The sequence below is a fragment of the Manacus vitellinus genome, unplaced genomic scaffold, assembly GCF_001715985.3.
Source record: "Manacus vitellinus isolate BGI_N305 unplaced genomic scaffold, ASM171598v3 scaffold_1_pilon, whole genome shotgun sequence".
Lineage (NCBI taxonomy): Eukaryota > Metazoa > Chordata > Aves > Passeriformes > Pipridae > Manacus > Manacus vitellinus.
The window spans coordinates 33,862,878-33,884,062 of NW_021939396.1; the positions used below are offsets into that span (position 1 = coordinate 33,862,878).

At 38.2% G+C, this 21,185-nt stretch overlaps 1 protein-coding gene across 1 annotated transcript; it reads left to right on the plus strand.

Annotated features, from left to right (window-relative positions):
- Nucleotides 1–13,583, plus strand: COPS5 (COP9 signalosome subunit 5). Its single transcript, XM_029959406.1, has 8 exons — nt 1–159; nt 257–491; nt 3,638–3,766; nt 4,988–5,053; nt 6,536–6,621; nt 9,311–9,422; nt 10,184–10,332; nt 13,187–13,583. The coding sequence occupies exons 1-8, from the start codon at nt 2–4 to the stop codon at nt 13,269–13,271; spliced, it is 1,020 nt and encodes a 339-aa protein (XP_029815266.1). The 5' UTR covers nt 1; the 3' UTR covers nt 13,272–13,583.
- The last annotated feature ends 7,602 nt before the right edge of the window (nt 13,584–21,185 follow it).

The following is a 21,185-nucleotide window of genomic DNA, read 5'->3' on the forward strand; positions in this document are numbered from 1 at the left end:
GATGGCGGGGGCGGGGAGCAGCGCCTCCGGGAGCGGGATGGCGCAGAAGACGTGGGAGCTGGCGAACAACATGCAGGAGGCGCAGAGCATCGACGAGATCTACAAGTACGACCGCAAGCAGCAGCAGGAGATCCTGGCGGCCAAGCCCTGGACCAAGGAGTGAGTGGGAGCGGGGCCGGCGGGGCGGGCGGGACGGGCTGCGAGGATCCTGGTCTGACGGCTCTGCCTTCCCCCCGCGGCCTCTGTGTCGCTGCAGCCACCATTACTTCAAGTACTGCAAGATCTCGGCGCTGGCGCTGCTGAAGATGGTGATGCACGCCAGGTCCGGCGGCAACCTGGAGGTGATGGGGCTCATGCTGGGCAAGGTGGACGGGGAGACCATGATCATCATGGACAGCTTCGCCCTGCCCGTGGAGGGCACCGAGACCCGCGTCAACGCGCAGGCCGCCGCCTACGAGTACATGGCTGCGTACATCGAGAACGCCAAGCAGGTGAGGAGGGGAGGCAGCGGGTGTTTCTGCCCCTCCACGGAGATCCTGTGGGTCTTGTGAGCTATAGGAACACATTCGGGGGCTCGCAGGCTTCCCCCCGGTACCAGTGCCTGCCCGATTGTCCTGTTTCTCCTCAAACATGACAGTGGTAACTGTGTCAGCAGCAGGGAACGCAGGGCCCTGTAAACATTTGCAAATACGTATTTCCATATCTTACAGTAGGTCATCAAAAAGTTGGACTCGATGGTCTTGGAGGTCTTTTCCAAGTTTAATGATTCTATAATGAGTACAGTATTCTTTCCTTTGTAAATTATTTTCATTGCTGAGGAAGTGTTTTTGTGGCTGAAACTGGTGGCTTGTGGATGGTACAAGGAGGGATCGTGTTCCTAAAATAACTGATACAATATGCAAAATTAGATATAAAATATAAAATATGTATGCATCAGACATACTTATATTTGTAGATCACAAATATGGCATTTATTCTTACCTTCTCCTGAAGTCCTACTGCATAACCATGCTGCTCTTTTCCATAAAATAAAGAAAACGCGTTCGTGAAGAAATTGCCAATGAAGGAATAAGAAAGTTTCAGTGCAACTTATTCATTTGGAAATTTAGCTGAACAGACTCAATGTCGGTTTCCCATCCTCATCACTCTGTATTCAGCAATCCATGTCTCATTAAACCTGACTATGCAGTAAAGTTCTTGTGTGCAGAAGGATATCAGAAATACGACTCTGCTCTGTGGCTGATGTAGAAACCAGCACAGTGCATGAGAACACCTGCTGATGTGCTTCTTCCTGTACAGGGCAATCCTATACTACAAATAAGAGTTGAAATAACTTTAACTCTCCAAGCTCAAATAGTTTTGAGACCCATTTGACACTTTTATTTTTAGACCACCTAAAATTAGAAGCCCCTTACTTACTATGCGGGTATAACAGAGGAGTATATGGGTTGTTTTGGAGTGTTTTACTTATCTTCACAGCCTTGCACACTGGTAGAGATATTGTAATAGATGTGCATTAGGCTGAATCATAACATCAACAAAGAATAAACATAATCATAGAATCATAGAATCAGCTGGGTTGGAAGGGACCTCTGAAATCATCAAGTCCAACTCTTGATCCACTACCACCATGGTTACTAGACCATGGCACTAAGTGCCACATCCAGTCTCATCTTAAAAACTTCCAAGGATGGAAAATCCACCACTTCCCTGGGCAGCCCATTCCAATGCCTCATTACCCTCTCTGTAAAGAATTTCTTCCTAATATCTGACCTAAACCTCCCCTGACAGAGCTTAAGACCATGCCCTCTTGTCTTACTGGTAGCTGCCTGGGAGAAGAGACCAACCCCTACCTGGCTACGACCTCCTTTCAGGTAGTTGTAGAGAGGGATGAGGTCTCCCCTGAGCCTCCTCTTCTCCAGGCTGAACAGCCCCAGCTCCCTCAGCCTCTCCTCACAGGACTTGTGCTTGAGTCCCTTCACCAGCCTTGTTGCTCTTCTCTGGACCTGCTCCAGCACCTCAGTATCCTTTCTGAGTAACTCAATATACTTCCTATCCAGAAGTAGTAAAGTTCTGAGACCTTTTTAAATAATTCAGCCCTGTTAATGAGAAAATTTAGAAATAATGTATTTTATCTGGTTTGTTTTATCTGGAAACTGTTAATATCATGGTGCTAATACTGTTGTTGCAGAAAGTAGGTAACTGGGAGAGATGTCTTTGCCTGAAGATATATTCATACTATCTTTAGATAGAGATATATTAATACTATCCTGTTCTTAGGTAAAAATACTGAGTTTCAAAACAGTATATAGCATGAAATTAGGTGTTTATATACAGTGAGTTCAGCTTGTGTTTAAAACAGTCTGGGTGTCTGTAGGAGTTCTTATGTCATAGGAAATGTTTTTTCCTGTTGTCAACATTAACAACATTATACAGTTTTGTCTATAGTTCCACAATTTTGAAATTGAACTCATTTGCAAATATAATAACTCAGCTTTCCTGGTGCTTTGGCAGGGTTTGCATGCATGTTCCATATTTGACTTTGGCAAGCACTTGTTCCTGAAATAACTCTTTTTAATATTAAGTTGCTATTTGATATATTCCTCTACATAAGTGCCTTATAGAGGCCAGCGTTTCAGTTATTTGCTTCTCCATGGGCAGGATCTGGTATAAATACAGTTAAAATGTGTTATTTGGCTTTGAAAAATAACACACATTCTGAAGTGCTTTGTTGGCCTCTCTTATGGGAGTTGCAAAGGAAATACAAACATTATTCACCAGTAAAAAATAAAAAAAATGTTCCATTCAGTAAGCAAGTTTGTATCTTTCCTCTCATCTCTAAATTTTTCAGATTGAACCTTCCTGACATACTCAGTATTGGGCAAAACCAAACAGGCACTGTGTCCAAACACATCTTAATTCTCAGTAAAGAACTGGCATGTAAGGTTGGACCGTAATTATCCTACTCAGTGTGGAACAGCCAGTAAGCAATTCTTCAGAGAGGATTACAAAAATTAGGTTAAATGGGTGTTTATTCTCCTGTCTTTTTTTGGCTTTGTTCCTTTTCTTCCAGTATTTTTAGAGGTTGCCAGGGGTATTATTTGGTTTGATAAAAATGTGTCAAAGATTCACCTTTTGGATTTTAGAGCTGGCTCTGGGCAATAATTTCTGTCATTTCTGGTGTTTGAAAACATGCTTTTCAAGTTAATTTTTAAACCTACCACTAATCTAATAGTATATGCCTCTGAGATGTGTTACTGTACTAAACAATTCACTCACTGCTGATGTTTCATGCATTATATGAGATTATATATACCTGTGTCATAACCACCCTAAAAAATTCCTCATGCCTGCTGAGGAGTCCCAGCTCAGCACCTCACTGTGTGGAACCTCTTCTGTACTTTAGCTGACACTGAAGTTCAGCTCCTGACTCCTTGAAGGTCCTTGTTCTGTGGCAGCAGCTGTAGCAGAGAATGCCAATACTACACATTGCGCGATTTCTGGGGAATGGTTGAGCAACATCATAAATTCCTGTTTATCCTCCCGCGGCGTTGCAGTGTGCTGGAAGGGCCGCTGGAGGGCAGCCGGTACTTTGGGAACGGAGATGAACTCGGCCTTTTCCCTTCCTTGTTTCCAGGTCGGACGCCTGGAAAACGCCATCGGCTGGTATCACAGTCACCCTGGCTACGGCTGCTGGCTCTCGGGGATCGACGTCAGCACACAGATGCTCAATCAGCAATTTCAAGAACCCTTCGTAGCAGTGGTTGTAAGTACTGGCCGATGAGTGATTAAACGGCGTAGCAAATCATGTTGAAGGGGGAATAATTTTTAGATTTCTGTCTGTTAACGTTCTAGCAGTGTGTATTTTGCACGATGGAGGTGTTAGATCCACATTTTAAATTGGTGCCACGCCTTTTGCTTTGCTGGCCACATTCGGGCCAAACCAGTAGCATTGTTTGCCAAGACCATTTTCACGGCATTGTTCCAGCTATGGTGGCTTTGTACAAATCCATACATTACTCTTAATTTAAAGTTCTGCTTGGTACTTTTGAAAAAAAATGTGTTGAGCAATCCATATTTGATTTCCTGTGATAGAACAAAAAAAATCTGTTTCTTTTGTTCTCTTCCTTCTGCTGCTGAAATACAGCAAAGCACGTTCACGAAGTTCTGTTATTTTGTATCTAAAGTGCCTTTTAAATTAAGTCAGTGGCATAGTACAAGGTGGGAGACACTCGGAAATGTATCTTTGAAGAAGCAACCTGAAAAAAATCCCTGAGACCTTCATGTTCTTCTAGGCTTCAGATACATTTGAAATCAAAAGTAAACCTTATTTGAGATACTATTTGTATAACCATTGCTACTGAAGGAAATAAAGGAAAAAATACTGAAATTAGTCATAAAGAAGGAATATAACTGATGGAAGAATTACATAAGAAAAAGATAAATGACCCTTAAGAAGTATTTTCACTGTGTGAGTTTTCCTGTATGACATAATTTCACAGATTCAGAACACTTTTCAAGGGACTGCTTTTTTCTTTTTTTCCTCTTCTTTTTTTAATTAGTTTTGAAATTAAACAGGGCATTAGTACATACGTTAGCAAGGAGATTTTTCCATTAGTTTCCTGCATTTTCCACCAAAGTGCAGCAAAAAATATAATACTTTTTCTTACCTCTAGTGGTTATAAGATTAAAATGCAGATTTTTATTACAGTTTATTGACTGTTCTAAAGTGCAATTTCTTTTAAGTACTTTTTAAACAGGGAAAATTAGTTTGAAAAAATGGCCCACAGCAGGCTATTGATATTCTCATCTGTTTAGAGTCTCATCCCAACAGAAAAATACCATTTATGACAAAACTAATACAATTTGCATGAATTACATTTTTGAAATACAATTAATTAGTTTAGTAATTGTAATTAATAAGCTTAGTTTATGCCTGTAATAATTTATAAAATGCACATTATGAGTATTACCTGTATTTCTACAGATTGACCCAACAAGAACAATATCTGCAGGAAAAGTAAATCTTGGAGCATTTAGGACATATCCTAAGGTAAATAGTTAAAATCATCTAGTGTGTGATCACTGAACTGTCTTTAAATAAGTACAGATTGGTTCTAGAGATTACTGCAGTTTGATCTGCTGTGCTGTACTGTATGTCACTGTTCATTCCAAAAGGAGGACATGCTGATATATTGGTTACTGCATGCCTTTGGATATTGATTATGTTTACAAAAGTTGATTTCTGGTTTGGTTTTCATAGAGTTTTGGCAGTGTTAAATCAAATATACTATCTAGATTGTGGAGCTGTCCTAATATTATATAGCTCCATAAAGCTGTTTTTTAATGGATATAGTTGTAAGTACCACTCATCAAAATAGATTTATGTTAATTCTTCTCTGTTTATTTTTTTAGACTTAAAACCAAATGTTAATAGCATGTTTAAAATGTTGTAATTTGCTTTTCATTTGAGAAAAAGAAGGTTCAAAACTATCTACTTAGCTTTCAAATAAATATTATGAATCTTCACAAAATAATGCACAAAAAAGTCAATTAAACAATATGGAAGGGTTAGGCTTAAAACTAGAAAGTCACATCAGTATTGGAGATCTAGATCTCCAAATGCAGTTTCCTGTGTATAATCCTGGCAGAGATATAACTGTGTTATTTAATTTCAGTCTAAGAAAGTTCAGGTATATCTTTTAAATACTCGGTTACTATTGACTTATCAAGAACTTCAGGCAGCCATCCAGTAAAACAATTAACAAAACTAATTTTTTAATAAAAATTAAATCTTGTAATTAACAAAAATGTTTGTGAAAGGTCCCCAGTTGCATCCAAGCATTATTCTTCTGTTGACAAACCATGAGAGATTTTCTTAGAACAGTTTGTGATTCGATGTATTCAATTCTATGGGCCAAACCACTTCATAAATACTTTCAGAATTTTGAGCAGGGAGAAGAATCTTGTGCCTGAAAACCAAATCATATCTAGAAAGTCACGTTGGAAGCCTATTTTTAGGGAGTCCTCACAGTGGACTGCAGGGGGGTTTTGCTTAGTCAGTAGCTATGAGTGGAATCCTTTTGGCTAAATAAGTAACTGAAGTTTTGGGTATCTTTAAGGCATATCCAGGGCATGGATTTTTCTTCCCTTTTCTCACATCTCCAGTCTTCCCTCAAAGAAGATTGAAATTACTTCAAAGAATAGGTAGAGAAATATTATCTTAGAAAAAGCTTGCCCATTCTTTGGTCTAATTATAGCCTGCTGTATTACTCGTTTGAAAAAACTCAACTGTTGACCACTGGTTTGCTTTTGATAGACATGCAAATTAATGACTGCTACTAAAGCCAAATGTAAACCCGAGATGCAAGAAAATTCTGAATTTCAGATTACCAGGCGAAATGTCATTTTCCCTAGGAAAAATAAACTAGAATTGCATAAACTAGATTTTTTTTGTGAAGTGCTTCCAAGAGTTGAGGCATTAAAAAAAGTCTCAGAATTACTGTGTCATCCTTGCCCTTTGTTGAATTTTTAGGGCTATAAACCTCCAGATGAAGGTCCCTCCGAATACCAGACTATTCCACTTAATAAAATAGAAGACTTTGGTGTACATTGTAAACAGTAAGTAACAGAAAAACTTGTAACTTCAGCATTTTTGTGTTTAGGTTAGTGATGCAGTATGGAAAACTAAATTCCTTAGAGCATTTCAAATTTTGAAGTTCAGTGTTACTTTAGCACTGTTGGTTTTGTAAAAAAGTGTTACTGGCATTTAGCAGGAGATGGTTTAAGAGAGAACTGTTGGAAAGATGAGCTGGTTAAAAGCTTTAGCAGTTGATTTCTGGACACATTTTAGTAGTAGTGCCTTGTTAGGGCAGGGAAGAAAGGCTCAGATGTAGAGTGATCAAAGAGGGCTGGGGAGCCTGTAATCCATCTTGCTCTTGTGAGCATGTCGAGCACAGCTCGTTATCCTGCATCACTGGTTGTGTTAAGATTGTTTCTGTCTGTGGTAGGATTGGAAAGTGGTGCAGCCTCAAGGACAAGATCAGTAACAGGAAGAATTACTGCTTTTTCTATCCTGCTAGTTTACTTTCCATTAATTAAAAAGGTAGTTTAGTTTTAACCACTCTTTTTTTTAGTTGTTGTGTCCCCAGACATACATACATGCATACATACCATTTCTTTATTTGTCAGGGCATTTGTTTTGCCAGGTCAGTCCCCTGATCTGGCCTAAATTGTGGGAGCACACATGTCCTTGCTGGTTAAGCTAAGGTGAGGGGCAAAGTAGAGACAGATATTGGAGACACAGCGTTTGCAAAGTAACTAAGGAAGGATGGGACCAATTCCTTCAACAACAGCTTGGTTTCAATTCTGCCTTCAGCATCTGTGTACAGAGAACTTGCAGACCTCATTGACACAGCCCTGTAGGCTGTTGCATAGTGGGGTTTTTTCATGTTTTTGGTGGTGGGTATCTGATCTTCAGTGTTTTTATAGATGAATGCAAAGTTTGACTCTGAGTGATGAAGAAATTAAAACAATTGGAATTGGCCTTCCTATCCAATCTGAGGAAAGGTCCAGAACAGGAGCTACACAGAAATCTTTGTAAAACTGTAAGAGTACATTTGGTAGGGTTTTTTAAAGTTGGCAGCGCTTAGTAATTATCATTATAATATCCATCTCAGGAAGCTGGCTTCTTGTACGAGTCATTGCTTTCCATCCAAACCAAGAAAGTATTTTCCAGTCTTTCCTAGAATAAAACAGCAGTTAGGCAGGAGAGGGAATTAAAACTACAAACTTGTCACATTACTAAATTACTGATAATACAAAAGACTAGAGTGGTGGTGTCCTCTCAGTAGTATGAGTAGTCTGACTAAGAATTAAAAGTTTAGAGAACTTGAATGATGGTCATAGAACCATAGAGAATTTGTGTTGGAAAAGACCTTTAAGGCCATTGAATCCTGCTGTTAATCCAGCACTGCCAAATTCACCACTAAACCATGTCCCTAAAGAGACACATCTACACATCTTTTAAATACCTCCAGTGACTCAGCCACTTCCCTGGGCAGCCAGTTCCAAGAGTTGACAACCCTTTCATGGGTTTGTCTCTTTAATGTTCAATCCAAATCTCCCTGGTGCAACTTGAAGCCATTTCCTCTCGCCCTGAGCTCGTTACTTGGAAGAAGAGACCAACCTCCACCTGTCTACAACCTCCTTTCAGGTAGTTGTAGAGAGACATAAGGTCTCCCCGAGCATTCTTTTCTCCAGGCTAGCCAACCCCAGCTCCCTCAGCCAATTCTCTTAAGACTCTTAATGATCCTGTCTGTTTGAAATGCCAATGACTACTAATCACTTCATGGTAGCAGTAGCAGTCTGGATAATCTTAATCTAACTTTTCTCCTTTAGTTGATGTTCAAAGCCCAATTCTAAATTGTTTCCATTTTATATTTTTATTAAGTACATTGTTCGTCAAATAACTTGGATTTCTAATTGTGAATCTGCCACACATCTCTTTGAAGAACTGGCTTAGGATCTCATTTTTTGTCACATATGTGCAATAATGGTATTTGTTAAATTCCAGAAATATTAAGGTGTGGTCAGTTGCTAGATTTTATAGCATTGTTATCTCTGATGGGACTTCTTACAGAAATGCTGAGCAAAATAACTTTACAGAGAGACCAAGAGATAACAGGATTATTGATAACCTGTGCAAGAATTTCCTGATCAAAATAAAGTTTAATATAGCTCTTAAATGTTGCTGTAGTTCACCTACACTGATGACTTTACATAGCTCAGCTTTCTATCTGCTTTATTGTCTCTTGTGAATTTTGTAGCACCACTAAAGCCTGGCTTTCAAAATAGGTGTGGTAGAACATAAGATTGTTTGCCTATTTGTAACATTTACTGCTACCAACTCTTCCTAAAGGAGTTAGAGGTGGCATATGCAAAACTGCAATCAACTATGAGTTATTACAGTATTGAAGTATTCCAGGCATGTAACAGGGCATCACTACATTGCACAAGAAGTTGTTAATAATTAAAAAACCCTTGCAATTTCATTAAATAGAACACAGTATCCTCACAGTATATGTGAGGATTATGTATTCCTGTATTAAAGTTATATGTGAGTTACTTATGGAAAATCTTAAGAGTTAGAATTGGAACTGGGGGTAATTTTTTTAATTGTTCAGTGCTTTGAGTTTTTGGAGATACTTGCTATTGATAAGGATTTTTTGAGTTGCATGTATTTTGTGTGTGACAGTCAAAGGACATATTTAGCTAGAAGCTTTTTTTGTTTGCATGTTTGTTTTTGAAGGTATTATGCTTTAGAAGTCTCATACTTTAAATCATCTTTGGATCGTAAATTGCTTGAACTTTTGTGGAACAAGTACTGGGTGAACACTCTCAGTTCTTCTAGTTTACTTACTGTAAGTACCATAGTATGTTATTGTGTGCATTTATTCACTCAAGAGTGCTAAAAACTAGACCCTCTGCTTTAAAATGCTTAACAGAACACTGATAGATATAGATCCCACATTAAAAATCTATCAGATTATACAAGAAAGTGAGTTTTTCCTAATCATAAGTGCTGAAACGTTCCTTGTATCTGCTCTGTAGAAGGTGGGAATAACTTACATTTAATTTTACTGACTTCTCTCTATACACTTAAAGTTTATCTTAAACACCTTTTAACCTTGTAACTCTATATAGCACTGAAATTAATAGTATGCCTTAAAATAATGGTGTTTAATAAGTAAACACTTTTTAAAAAAACAGTCAATGAGACTGTTGAAACAACGTTGCGACCGAAATACTGCAGGTAGACCTTCAGTGTAACAGCATCAAAACCTTCCTTCTGTAGAACACTGTTTTATACCTTTTCTCTTGGACAGAACTGACTGAGTTTTACTTACTCTTTCATGACCGAGGGCACAGGTCATGACATTGACAGTAATAAAGAGTGCCCATTTCAGGCTTTAGGGATTGAGAATTTGTCTGAGGTTTAGCTTCTGTTCTCTCAACCACCACTCATACCGCTCATGTTCTGCATCACTTCAATTGCAGATATAGGTTAAAATGTGCAGTACTGCAGTCTTAAAAGCTCTTTTCAGATTTTGTTTATTTTGTGTATAAAGGCTTGAATGTATAGCTTAGAAATCAATATGTTTATTGCCTTCTTTCTCCCAAGAATGCCGACTACACCACTGGCCAAGTCTTTGATTTGTCTGAAAAATTAGAACAGTCAGAAGCTCAGCTTGGAAGGGGCAGTTTCATGCTGGGTTTAGAGACTCATGACAAGAAATCAGAAGACAAACTTGCAAAAGCAACAAGAGACAGGTAAGATAATGCATAGATTTGTCTTCTCTGTAAAAAGTGTTATTTTGTTTTAAACTTTTATCATGCCTGAAATTGTAACATGCCAATTAAATTGTAACCTGACAAGATTAGAGATAAGAATTATTAAATTATAGATATGAATGAGAGACTCCAAATGTCATTAGTTATTTTTGAAAGTTTAAGACTTTTCAATCTTTTTTCTGGAATAAATTCAAGTCTAGTTTATTAAACAAAAAAATCCCAGTAAAATTCCATCAGAATATGGCAAACAAAAGAAAGATGTTTTCTGTCAAGTGCAAAATTTTAACATTGCTAGAAAACAGCACATTTTTGTGATCAATCAGGTTTAAACTAACAGTAAATAAAATTATTGTATAGAACATGATTTTAAGAACTGATGCTAACAGTCCAGTAAGTTTAGTTTACACCTGTGTAAGACTTTTACTGTTAAAAATTAAGAACTGCCTTTTTTCATGTTTCGTAATTAATATTTCCTTTTTCCACAAATGAGGAAGGGGGTTTTTGTTGTTTTGCTTTTAGGAAGTAGATTACAGATATTATGGTGTTTATATTAAGCTATCTTGCCTGATAGCAAATACTTTCTCTTATCAGTTAATGAAGTTATTCTCATTGGGTGTACAGAATTATAGTCACCATTTTTCCTAGTAAAATCTTTAATAAAAGGTAATAGTATCCAACAAGTCATACAGTTGAGTTGTTCAAGAACATTGTATTTGGCAAATTTCAGACCTTAAAAACCAAGGAATACTGCACTGTACATGCAAGTGCAATTTCATATCCATCTGTGGAGAAGGCAGAACTCACCTGCAGGCATCTTAGGAATGTTCTGAGTGAGAGAGAATAATTCCATTTAGTAAGGAACAATTCTGTAGAATACCTTGGTACAGACTGCAAAAATTGAACAAAAGCTGGGATGTTCTACTTTTCAGATTTTGAGGCTTTCTGGCCCTCTTCCTCATCATTTTATCCTGATACATAAAACAGCATTCTGATATTCTTTCCCCCCCACATCTCCACGCTAGCAATGTGTGCGGTAGTACCAGCTTTACTGGGGGACTAATTTTTGAGATACCAGATGAGTGGTGACTTATTAGGTAGGTAAAAAAAAAAAACAAAGAGAAAAAAAGGAGATCTTGTGTGAACAGAAATTACTTTATTTAAATCTTATTCACTCTGACTCAGGTGGACACAGGCTTTGCCTTAATAAAGAGAGGAGTCAGCCTGTGTTGGACAAGCCTTTGTTCCCCAGTAAGCAATGGGGGAATATCTGCAAACGTAGTATGGTCATTGCTAAACAGAATCAGAGTTGGTATTGTGCTTGTGTTGTCTGTGCATTTGTTTCCTTGTTATGGAAAGTTAACAGCTTTTACAAGCTTTCTAACACACATAATCTACTTGAAGGGGAGTGACTTTATAGAAGTTAATACTCATTTAGATTATTTCAGTTGCAGAATACATTTGCAATGAAGTGAAGGCTGTTGCTAGCTCATAACAGCCAGGTTAAGTGACACCTCCCAGTTCCTGTAGTGAAACAGAATAGCAATGCTTAAAAGACATGAGAAGGATGGAGTTCCTGACAAATTTTAATCAATTTTGGTCCCTGTTTGGTGTCCCATAATACTGACCACATTTTATTTTCCCATTGCTCTCACCTGCTTACAGTTATTCTAAGAAATAACTCCTCTGATCATCCTACTATCTTATTTCTTGCAAATACTTTTCTGTTTTTGTTTAGACTTCATCAGTAGTTAGTTTATAAATTGTAAGACTGCAAGGGATTGTTGTTGTCATGAATTCTGCTTTCCTGTGTAACAAAAGCTACCATAGTTCCCAAAACAAATTGTAACACTTTCACAGATGCATGTTTTTCTTCAATTAGTAATCTTTCCTAAGAGAAGAGTAAAGATAATAAAAGGCTTCTATAGACACAGGACAGTTGATTCAGTGGCACCTAAATTACTTTGAAGAAAATAAGGTTGCAAAGTTTACTGAAGGATTATTGGATGTACCTGTTTTAGGAAAAACAGTGCTGTAAGGCATTAGGATAAAGGTGCTTACACTGGGATGTATGAGATCATCTGTTACTGTACATACACATCTCTAAGAGCCATTTTCTAAGGGTACATATGGATTAGCCAAATTGTGCTCCAAGTCGGCTTCTTTTCCATAAGATTCCTTTATCCAGCTAATAGTAATTTGTTCCTGTTCTCCACGCCTTCAGGGCTGATTCACCTTTTGCATTTGTTTTTATTTGTTAGCTTGATACTACACCCCCCTAAGCCAAACACTGGAGAAAACTTGGATCAGTAGGAATCCTCTCAGCTCTTTGGGCGTTTTGCACGTTACATATTTTGACTAATAACTAATTGGTTCTATAAAGTTTTCCTTTAATGTTTCCTTCAAAGTTTCTCAGAGGAGCCTTGATTACCGTGCACTATTGTCCTGGAGTTGGGCAAAGGAGATAAGGTAGAGAACAGGGAGAGCCTTCAGGTATTGATAACAACAGCTGGTAGCTCCATTCCTCCAAAGATTTTTTTTATTTTATTTTTTGGTGTAGAGGACCATAGAACCCACTTGCTATTGTTAAGATGTCCTAAATTGCCAAAGAAGTTTTCTGGAAGTGGTCCATGTGTGTGTATGGTCAGTTTGCTTTTTAAGTAACAAAAAGGTATTGGCAACAATGGCTAAATTGCTGTGTGACTTCTTGCTGGACAGTTGTTAAGATTCATGGGGTTATGGGCACCCTGAACTTCCAAAACAGCTGAATATCTTCAAAGAAAATGACAGTTCTGTTCAGGTTTTGTCCAACATTGAATTTATGCTTGTTTTTCAGCTGCAAGACCACCATAGAAGCTATACATGGATTGATGTCTCAGGTTATTAAGGATAAACTTTTTAATCAAATTAATATAGCTTGAAGCGCATCACCAGCTGATATGCATCTCCAAAGCAGAAAATACCATAGTTTCTTTTGCTTGGACTTGTTCAATTTGGGAAATGAAGCTGGAGTGGAAAAGTATTCATTTAATTTGTAGTACTTTAATATTTTCCACCTGTCTGACCAGTTTTAAAGAACAAAATGTTCTGAAATGTAATGCAACTTTTTGTTCTTTATCATAAAACACAACCAGTTTGCAGAATTGTTCCAAGAGAAAAATAAATGTGACTTACTGGATTTTGGTCTTAGATATTTATCTCATCCAACTGCAATAAAAGAATTTTGAAACTGAGTGAGTATTTTGGGCCTTGATATTTTTGGCAAGCATTTATCTTCTCTTACTCTTTTTCTTATTGTTCTGTAAAAAAGTACTGTCTACTCAGTTAGATTAGATAGGTAAGCTATGCAGTATACGAAGTTTGTTTCTCAGATTTTAATATCTGTGTTTAATTTTAAGAATTGAAATCCCATTTGTTTATCTTTTAACAAGTTATTAAATCTAGTGGAGCCTTTCCTGATTTGGGTTTACTGGTCCAGCCAGAAATGGTTTCTTCTCACAGTAATGAAACACTTATGCATAGTACAACAGTATTTTGCTTACAGCATTGCACTCATGATGGACATTTTAAGTAGTCAAGTGTTGACCAGTTCTGCAGTGAAACTCACAACAAGATGAAAAATTAATATCTCTGAAATATGTATTAGGCTAATTTCAGGCCGCAAGTACTAAATGCATTAATCATAATTGCTGGCTTACAAACATGGTGCTGCTGCAGGGCTGATCTTAGTTTGTTTTGGAGGCTTTCATACTGAATTTCAGTAATATCCAATATTCAATAATGTTTGGATTTCTTTTAAGTTTTTGTCCTTAATCCTGAGTTTCCTGGGGGAAGGGGGGGTTGGAATGTTTACTTTTGGGGTAGTTTATGCTTTATACAATATGCCATTATGCTTTATACCTTAAGTAACTGCTATTTCTTTTCAGCCTTAACTCTGCCTTGATGTGGGTTTTGGTTTTGTTTTGGTCTGGAAATTTTAATAGCTGTTACTCATTTTGAGGCTTTTCGTCCAAATGGATTCCAGTGTATTTGAAGCTAAGGTGCAAGTTATACAATGAAAATTTGTAATTCAGCAGGGAAATGCAGATACCCTGAAGCAGAAATTCATCAAAAGTTTTAAGGCAGCATCCGACTGTATAGGAAAAATATGTTTAATCGGAGCTAGTAAAGCTGAGATAATTGTCAGATGTGCAGTTTGATAGGAGAACAGTTTCATTCTTCTTTCAGCATGACAGTGGTGGGGAGGCAGGAAAAGAAAGCTGTGGTATTTGAATATTCAAAGGTAATAATTTTCTTGGAATGAAAATAACAGTGTGCTTGTCTTTGATCAACCATTTTTAATGCTAGCATTACAGATACTGAGATCAAAATTCCGTGCATCAAAGATGATTACCATAGAGGAGTCATCCATATCTACACACATACACGTGCACAAGAGTATCCTGAATGCTGGAGAGTCATCAACAGATAGAGAGTACGCCTTAATTCTACCAAACAGTTTTGAGATTTCAAAAATGTTAGGAATAAGAGGATCCTTGAGAACAATACATGCTGTGTATCAACAAATACATCAATTTTTTCTTCCATATTTGCACCCACTTTTTATTAAAAAATTAGTTTATGTAAATGAGTACCACATATCAGATAATTGACAGCTGAAGTAATACAGTACATGCTAAAGCACATACAAATAAGTTCTCTTTAATTAGATTCTTGAGACAAACATGCATTCCAAAATGAGTGCCTTTCATGTTTTAATGAATAAAAAATTTAATGAACACAATTTTTTCATCTAACAATATTTGCCAATATATTAAAATTACGGAATGCTAAAATGCTGAATTATGCTTGAACTTCTTCCTTATCCTGTTGTTCTGCTTTTCTTTTTTTAAGTGTTCCTGTATGCTTGCATTTCTCATGTGTGCATTTTGCATTTTTAAACAATTTATACATACTGATATCAACAAAATCCTAAGAAATATATGCATATTTGTGACAGTCAAATACCAAGGATTAAGCTGTAATTCCTGATAGAGTACCAGATTTCCTTACTGTGTGCAGGCTTGGAGAAGAGCCATTCATATTTATTCTGTGATTACTGGGACAAAGGTGCTTTATTATTCTATCAGACCTTCTCCTTTGAAGTTCCCTTCAAATGTTTGGTAAGAAATAGAATGACAGCTTCCATAAATTACTTTTCTTGCCTGAAGATTGAATGGTTGCATTTCTGGCAAGAGATGAGGTACACCTGTCTCAAAGGGGGAAAAGGGTCTGTGCTCAGGAATTACCACATCTCATTGAAAGAGCTTTAAACTAGATTTAAAGGGGGAAGGGGATAAACCCAGGCTCGATAGAGATAAGCCTCAGGTCACCACACTGCTGTTTGAGGGAGAGTGTGCTAATGAGGTCCTTCAAGTCTGCCATCTCAGTGGAAGTGGTGGATGAAGATCCACATGGCAGCAAAGACACAGGGGTTATTGATGTGTTAGAAACCATAGAAGGGCCTGAGAGTGGTCACATAGGAGTAAAACTTCTTCCTAAAAACAAAGGCGGCAGGATCAATACCCCAGCTGTAGTACATGTACACCAATGCACACAGCATGAGCAACAAACGGGGAGCTGGAAGTTACTGTGCAGCAGGAAAATGGTGATACAGTAGCCATCACAGAGACATGGTAGGATGACTCACACAACTGGAGTGCTGCAGTGGATGGCAATAAACTCTTCAGAAGGGAGAGGCAAGGAAGGAGAGGCTGTAGGGTAGCCCTGTATGTTAGGGAGTGTTTTGGTTGTCTAGAGCTGAACACTGGTGATGATAGGGTCCCATCTGACTGGAGGTTAGCCAATGTGATGCCCATTTACAAGAGGGGCCAGAAGGAGGATCCAGGGAACTAAAGGGCTGTCAGCCTGACCTTGGTGCTGGGGAAGGTTATGAAGCAGATCATTTTGAATGCCACCACACAGCATGTACAGGACAACCAGGGAATCAGGCCCAGCCAGTAGGGATTTAGGAAAGGCAGGTCCTGCTTGACCAACCTGATCTCCTTCTGTGACAAGGTGACCAACTTGGTGGATGAGGGAAAGGCTGTAGATGTTGTCTACCTGGTCTTCAGTAAAGCCTTTGATACCATTTCCCACAACATTTCCCCTGGAGAAACTGGCTGCTTATGGCTTGGAGAGGTGCAATCTTCACTGGGTAAAAAACTGGCTGGATGGCCAGGCCCAGAGTGGTGGTGAATGGAGTTACATCCAGCTGGTAGCTGGGCATGAGTGTTGTTCCCAGGGCTCAGTATTTGGGCCAGTCCTGGTTAATATCTTCATTGACGACCCAGATGAGGGGATCAAGCATACCCTCAGTCAGTTTGCAGATGACACCAAGTCAGCTGAGAGCATGATTGGGTGGAGGGCAGGAAGGCTCTACAGAAGGATCTAGACTGGCTGGATCCATGGGCCAAGGCTGATGGTATGACATTCAACAAAGTGAAGTGCCGGGTCCTGCACTTGGGTCACGATAACCCCAGGCAGCGCTACAGGCCTGGGCCAGAGTGGCTGGAAAGATGCCCAGCAGAAAAGGACCTGGCTGACAGCTGTTTGACAGCTGGCTGAACATGAGCCAGCAGTGTGCCCAGGTGGCCAAGAAGGCCAATGGCATCCTGGCTTGTATCAGAAATAGCGAGGCCAGCAGGACCAGGGCAGTGATCGTCCCCCTGTACTCAGCATTGCTGAGGCTGCTCCTCGAATCCTGTGTCCAGTTCTGGGCCCCTCACTACAAGACACTGAGGTGCCGGAGTGTGTTCAGAGAAGGGCAACAGAGCTGTTGAAGGGTCTGGAACAGGAATATAATGAGCAACTCAGGGAACTGGGTTGTTTAACCTGGAGAAAAGGAGGCTCAGGGGGGAACCTATCGCTCTCTACAACTGCCTGAAAGGAGGTTGTAGTGAGGTGGGGCTTGGTCTCTTCTCCCATGTAACAAGAGAAAGGATAAGAGGAAATGATCTCGAGTTGCGCCAGGGGAGGTCTGGATTGGATGTTAGGAAAAATTTCTTCACTGAAAGGGTCAAGCACTGGACCAGGCTGCACAGGGAAGTGGTCGAGTCACTGTCTCTGGAGGTATTTATTTAAAAGACATGGCACTTAGGGACATGGTTTAGTGGTGGACTTTACAGTGCAAGGGTAACAGTTGAAATTAATGATCTTAAAGATCTTTCCAACCTTAATGATTCTATTGTATTTAAGGTATTTATTGAAATCCCAATATAAAACATTTTGTATATCATACCATAAATTAGGTTAAGATAAAATTATAAAAACAAATACTTTAAAAACTACAAAACCAGACAAAATCTAAATACTACAGAGTTGAGCTAGTATCATTTTAGGATGCAGGTCCCAAAGTGGTGAAAATTATTAAAATATGGGGTGGTAAAATATAAGATTAATTGCGTGCACATAGAACTTTTTTCTTGTGTCGAGTCTTGAGGAACTGACATCAGAGAGTATCCAGTTAGTTGAAAGACTTTTCTGGAGTTAAAAACAATTATTCTAAACCTTTAAGGAATTAATGAAGGATCTTGTTCCTTGGGGTGTATTTTTATGAGATGTAGTTTTACTTTTCAGAGCCTCGGAATAATATCCACAAGGAAATATGTAATTTAGGAAAGTTAATTTTGACCCTCAGATGAAACTTTTAACATATGAAATATTTGCTGTGACATTTTGTTTGTTTTTAATTATGAAAAATTGCTTCATAGAGGGCTTTCTAAAAACTACAGTATTCTGGGAAGTAGCATGGTCCAGTGGATAGGTCACACGACTGCATCTCAGGAGAATGGGCTTTTCTTCCTGGCTTTTCACAAACTAGAAGTGCATAAACTTTAGCAAGGCATTTCTGCCAGAGTTAGTGTCTGTTTCCTTCTATGAAGTAAGAAGATTGATCATTAGCCTTCTAAAAATACAGATGAAAAAGGATATGTAAGTATTACCGGTTTTATTCACTAAAGGTCATCACTACACTCTCAGTTTGTCAGATGTTACCACCTTAAATAACAATTCTTAATAATGCTGTTAGCAAAAAATGTTTACTCTGTTTTGCATAGTTTGTCTGTTTAGATCATCACAGACAGGAAATGGCTGAGCCCTTTGAGGGGATTATAAATATATTGTTTTCGGAACCCTTAATTTTCAATTGAAACATGTGTTCAACTCCTATGTAAATTTGTCCATCATTTCCTGTGTGAATTTCTGTTTGCTTTAGCCCAAATTACCTTAGGGCTTATGTATAACTGCAGTGGCATTACTTTATTATAAAAGGAAATTAATTTATGTGCCTGCATCTAATGGCAAGCAATCTTTAGTAATTACAACCATCTGAGCTTTCTTCTCCAACTGAAGACAAGTTGCACTCAAATAATTTGAGATTAGAATTGAGCTTATATTTTAAATCTGTTTCTAAGGGAGGCATTTTCAGTCTGAGTTCTTCAAAGCTGGAGATCCAACTAGAGAAACGTAAAGGCGTCAAAATGGCAGATACTGTTCCAATTTAAACAAGGTGTATGTATTCTATATGGTGATACAAACTCCAAACTAGCTCCTCATTATACCAAGTTTTTGTTGGAGTTCTTCCTTTTCCATTTTGAAATTTTTTCCTTACAGCTAGGTAAAACTGTGAGAGTGGCAAAAAAGGTTTAACGCAAATATTTATGTAAATCATCATCTGGGGACAAATAACTTGTAAATAACATCTATACCTATTTAAGAACAAAGAATGACTGTGTGAGTACTCAGATCTCTATACAGTGTTTGACAAAATAATGCTAAGCTGCCTGTACATCTTCTGACTGTTTCTGAATAATAGCAGCATATAATAATTTTTACTTTCTATTCTTGGTTCATCTGTCAAACAATATTTGGCAAGTTGTTATTTTCTCTATGGTGAAAACTATGTGTTTTGAATTATTTCTTACCACTTATCTTTGGAGACAGGATCTTGCATTTCCCAAATCAACAGTGTCATCTCTGCTAGAGGTAAGATACAATGCTCATTTTAAAAAATTATAAACGCAATAAAGATAAAATGCTTGTCCTAACAAACAGATAGTTTTCTAATAACTTCACTTTTACTTTCAGGCTTTAACAGATTTTAACTCTGCAGATCTGGGATGTTACTTCATTGTTGACTGAGGTGCTCTAATCCCAATTGCTTAGTTGTTCTGATTGTGCAACTGTATAGCATAGATGATTTAAAGAGGTCCATCCATTTCAGTGTGATGAAATGAACTGTAGTAAGATGTTGCATAACTAGGAATAGCTATCTAAAGCTTAACTTACCTGTTTTAAGGTAAGGGTTTTGCTTGCCCCAGCCTGTGTACTGGCTGGGCTGAGCAAAACAAGCTTGAGAAACTTAACTTGTGGGGTTAACATGGGGGAACTTACCCATGTGAACCCAGTGGTGTTCCTGTTAGTAGAACAGAGGAAATAAGGCAAGAACTGTTTCTTCTGCTGGCAATCATGGCTTAATAGGATAAAGACTTTTATTTTATTTGAAGGGCTCAAAGGACCAAAGGAAACAAATACAGATCTTAATTTTAGACTGAACTTGCTCTTTGGAAAGGCATTGTCTTTAAAGGTAGTTGAACTTTCTGCTTTCTGCCATATGTTTGGTTGTCGGGGGGTTGGGTTTTTTTTAACTATAGCAATTTCTGGAAATTTGTTTGTGTTAATTGACTCTTCATAAATATTAAAGCCTTTCATTTCTCTCTGAAATTTCTTGATAAAATTGTCTGGCTCTGAAGAGCATCAGATTTTGCTTCTAACAGGAAAAAAAAGCTGTGTAGTTCTCTTGTCTGTGTCGCTGCAGAAAATGAGCCAAAGAATTGAACTATGGCCTCTGTCAGTGCTGTATGTTCTCTTGAATGCAATGCTTCTCCATTAAAGATTTTTTTTTGTTCTAACAGTTTGTTAGCTTTCTAAAAGGAGACCTGAGCAATGTGACTCAACCTTGCAGAAGGAAAGAAAAATGACATGTAGGCTGTTCTCCTGTTCTGAACTTACAGCACACCTTTGCAGAGGACTCAGTATTTTTACTAAATAAATGTAGAACTACTGTACTGTGCATGGGAAGTCACAGTGACCTGTGAGCATTCTTGGATTTGTAAAAAAGACATTGTGGTTAATGACATCCTGCATGTAAGTAAAACAAAAAAGCAACCTACCCCCTCTAATGAAACTTAAATAATTTCAATCCAAAGGAGAATAAAATCCTGTTCTTTCTTCTCCACGTATCGTAGGATGTGGGAACAAAATGCTACATATCCTTGTTGATATGAGATGGGAGTTTGAAATGGTGGATTCAGGTTTGCAGACACTGGTGTGCAAACAAGTGAAGTGTGCATAGGAGGACAATAATACTGCTAGCTCTCCATTTTAATAGATACTTCAATAATTTGTCACTTAAAGGTCTGAATATGGTGATTCCTATCATCTGTTGATCCAAAATGAATTAGTGCTCAGTACAATTTCAGAAACTAAAGTGGTGAGCATCAATATTAAACTTCTTGTTTTATGGTAACCTTTTTTTGTCTAAAAATAATGCTAGCTAAGGAATAGAAGATGCAGCAGCCAAACGTTTATATCTGTATTTCATTTATTATAGTGTTAGTGCTGAATGGGCTTTACATAGTCATAGGCATCAGTATTTGGACCAGTCAGTTTAACATCTTCATTGGTGACACGGACAATGGGATCGAATCGAGTGCACCCTCAGCAAGTTTGCCGATGACACGAAGTTGAGTGGTGCGGTCAGCATGCAGGATAGGAGGGATGCCATCCAGGGAGAC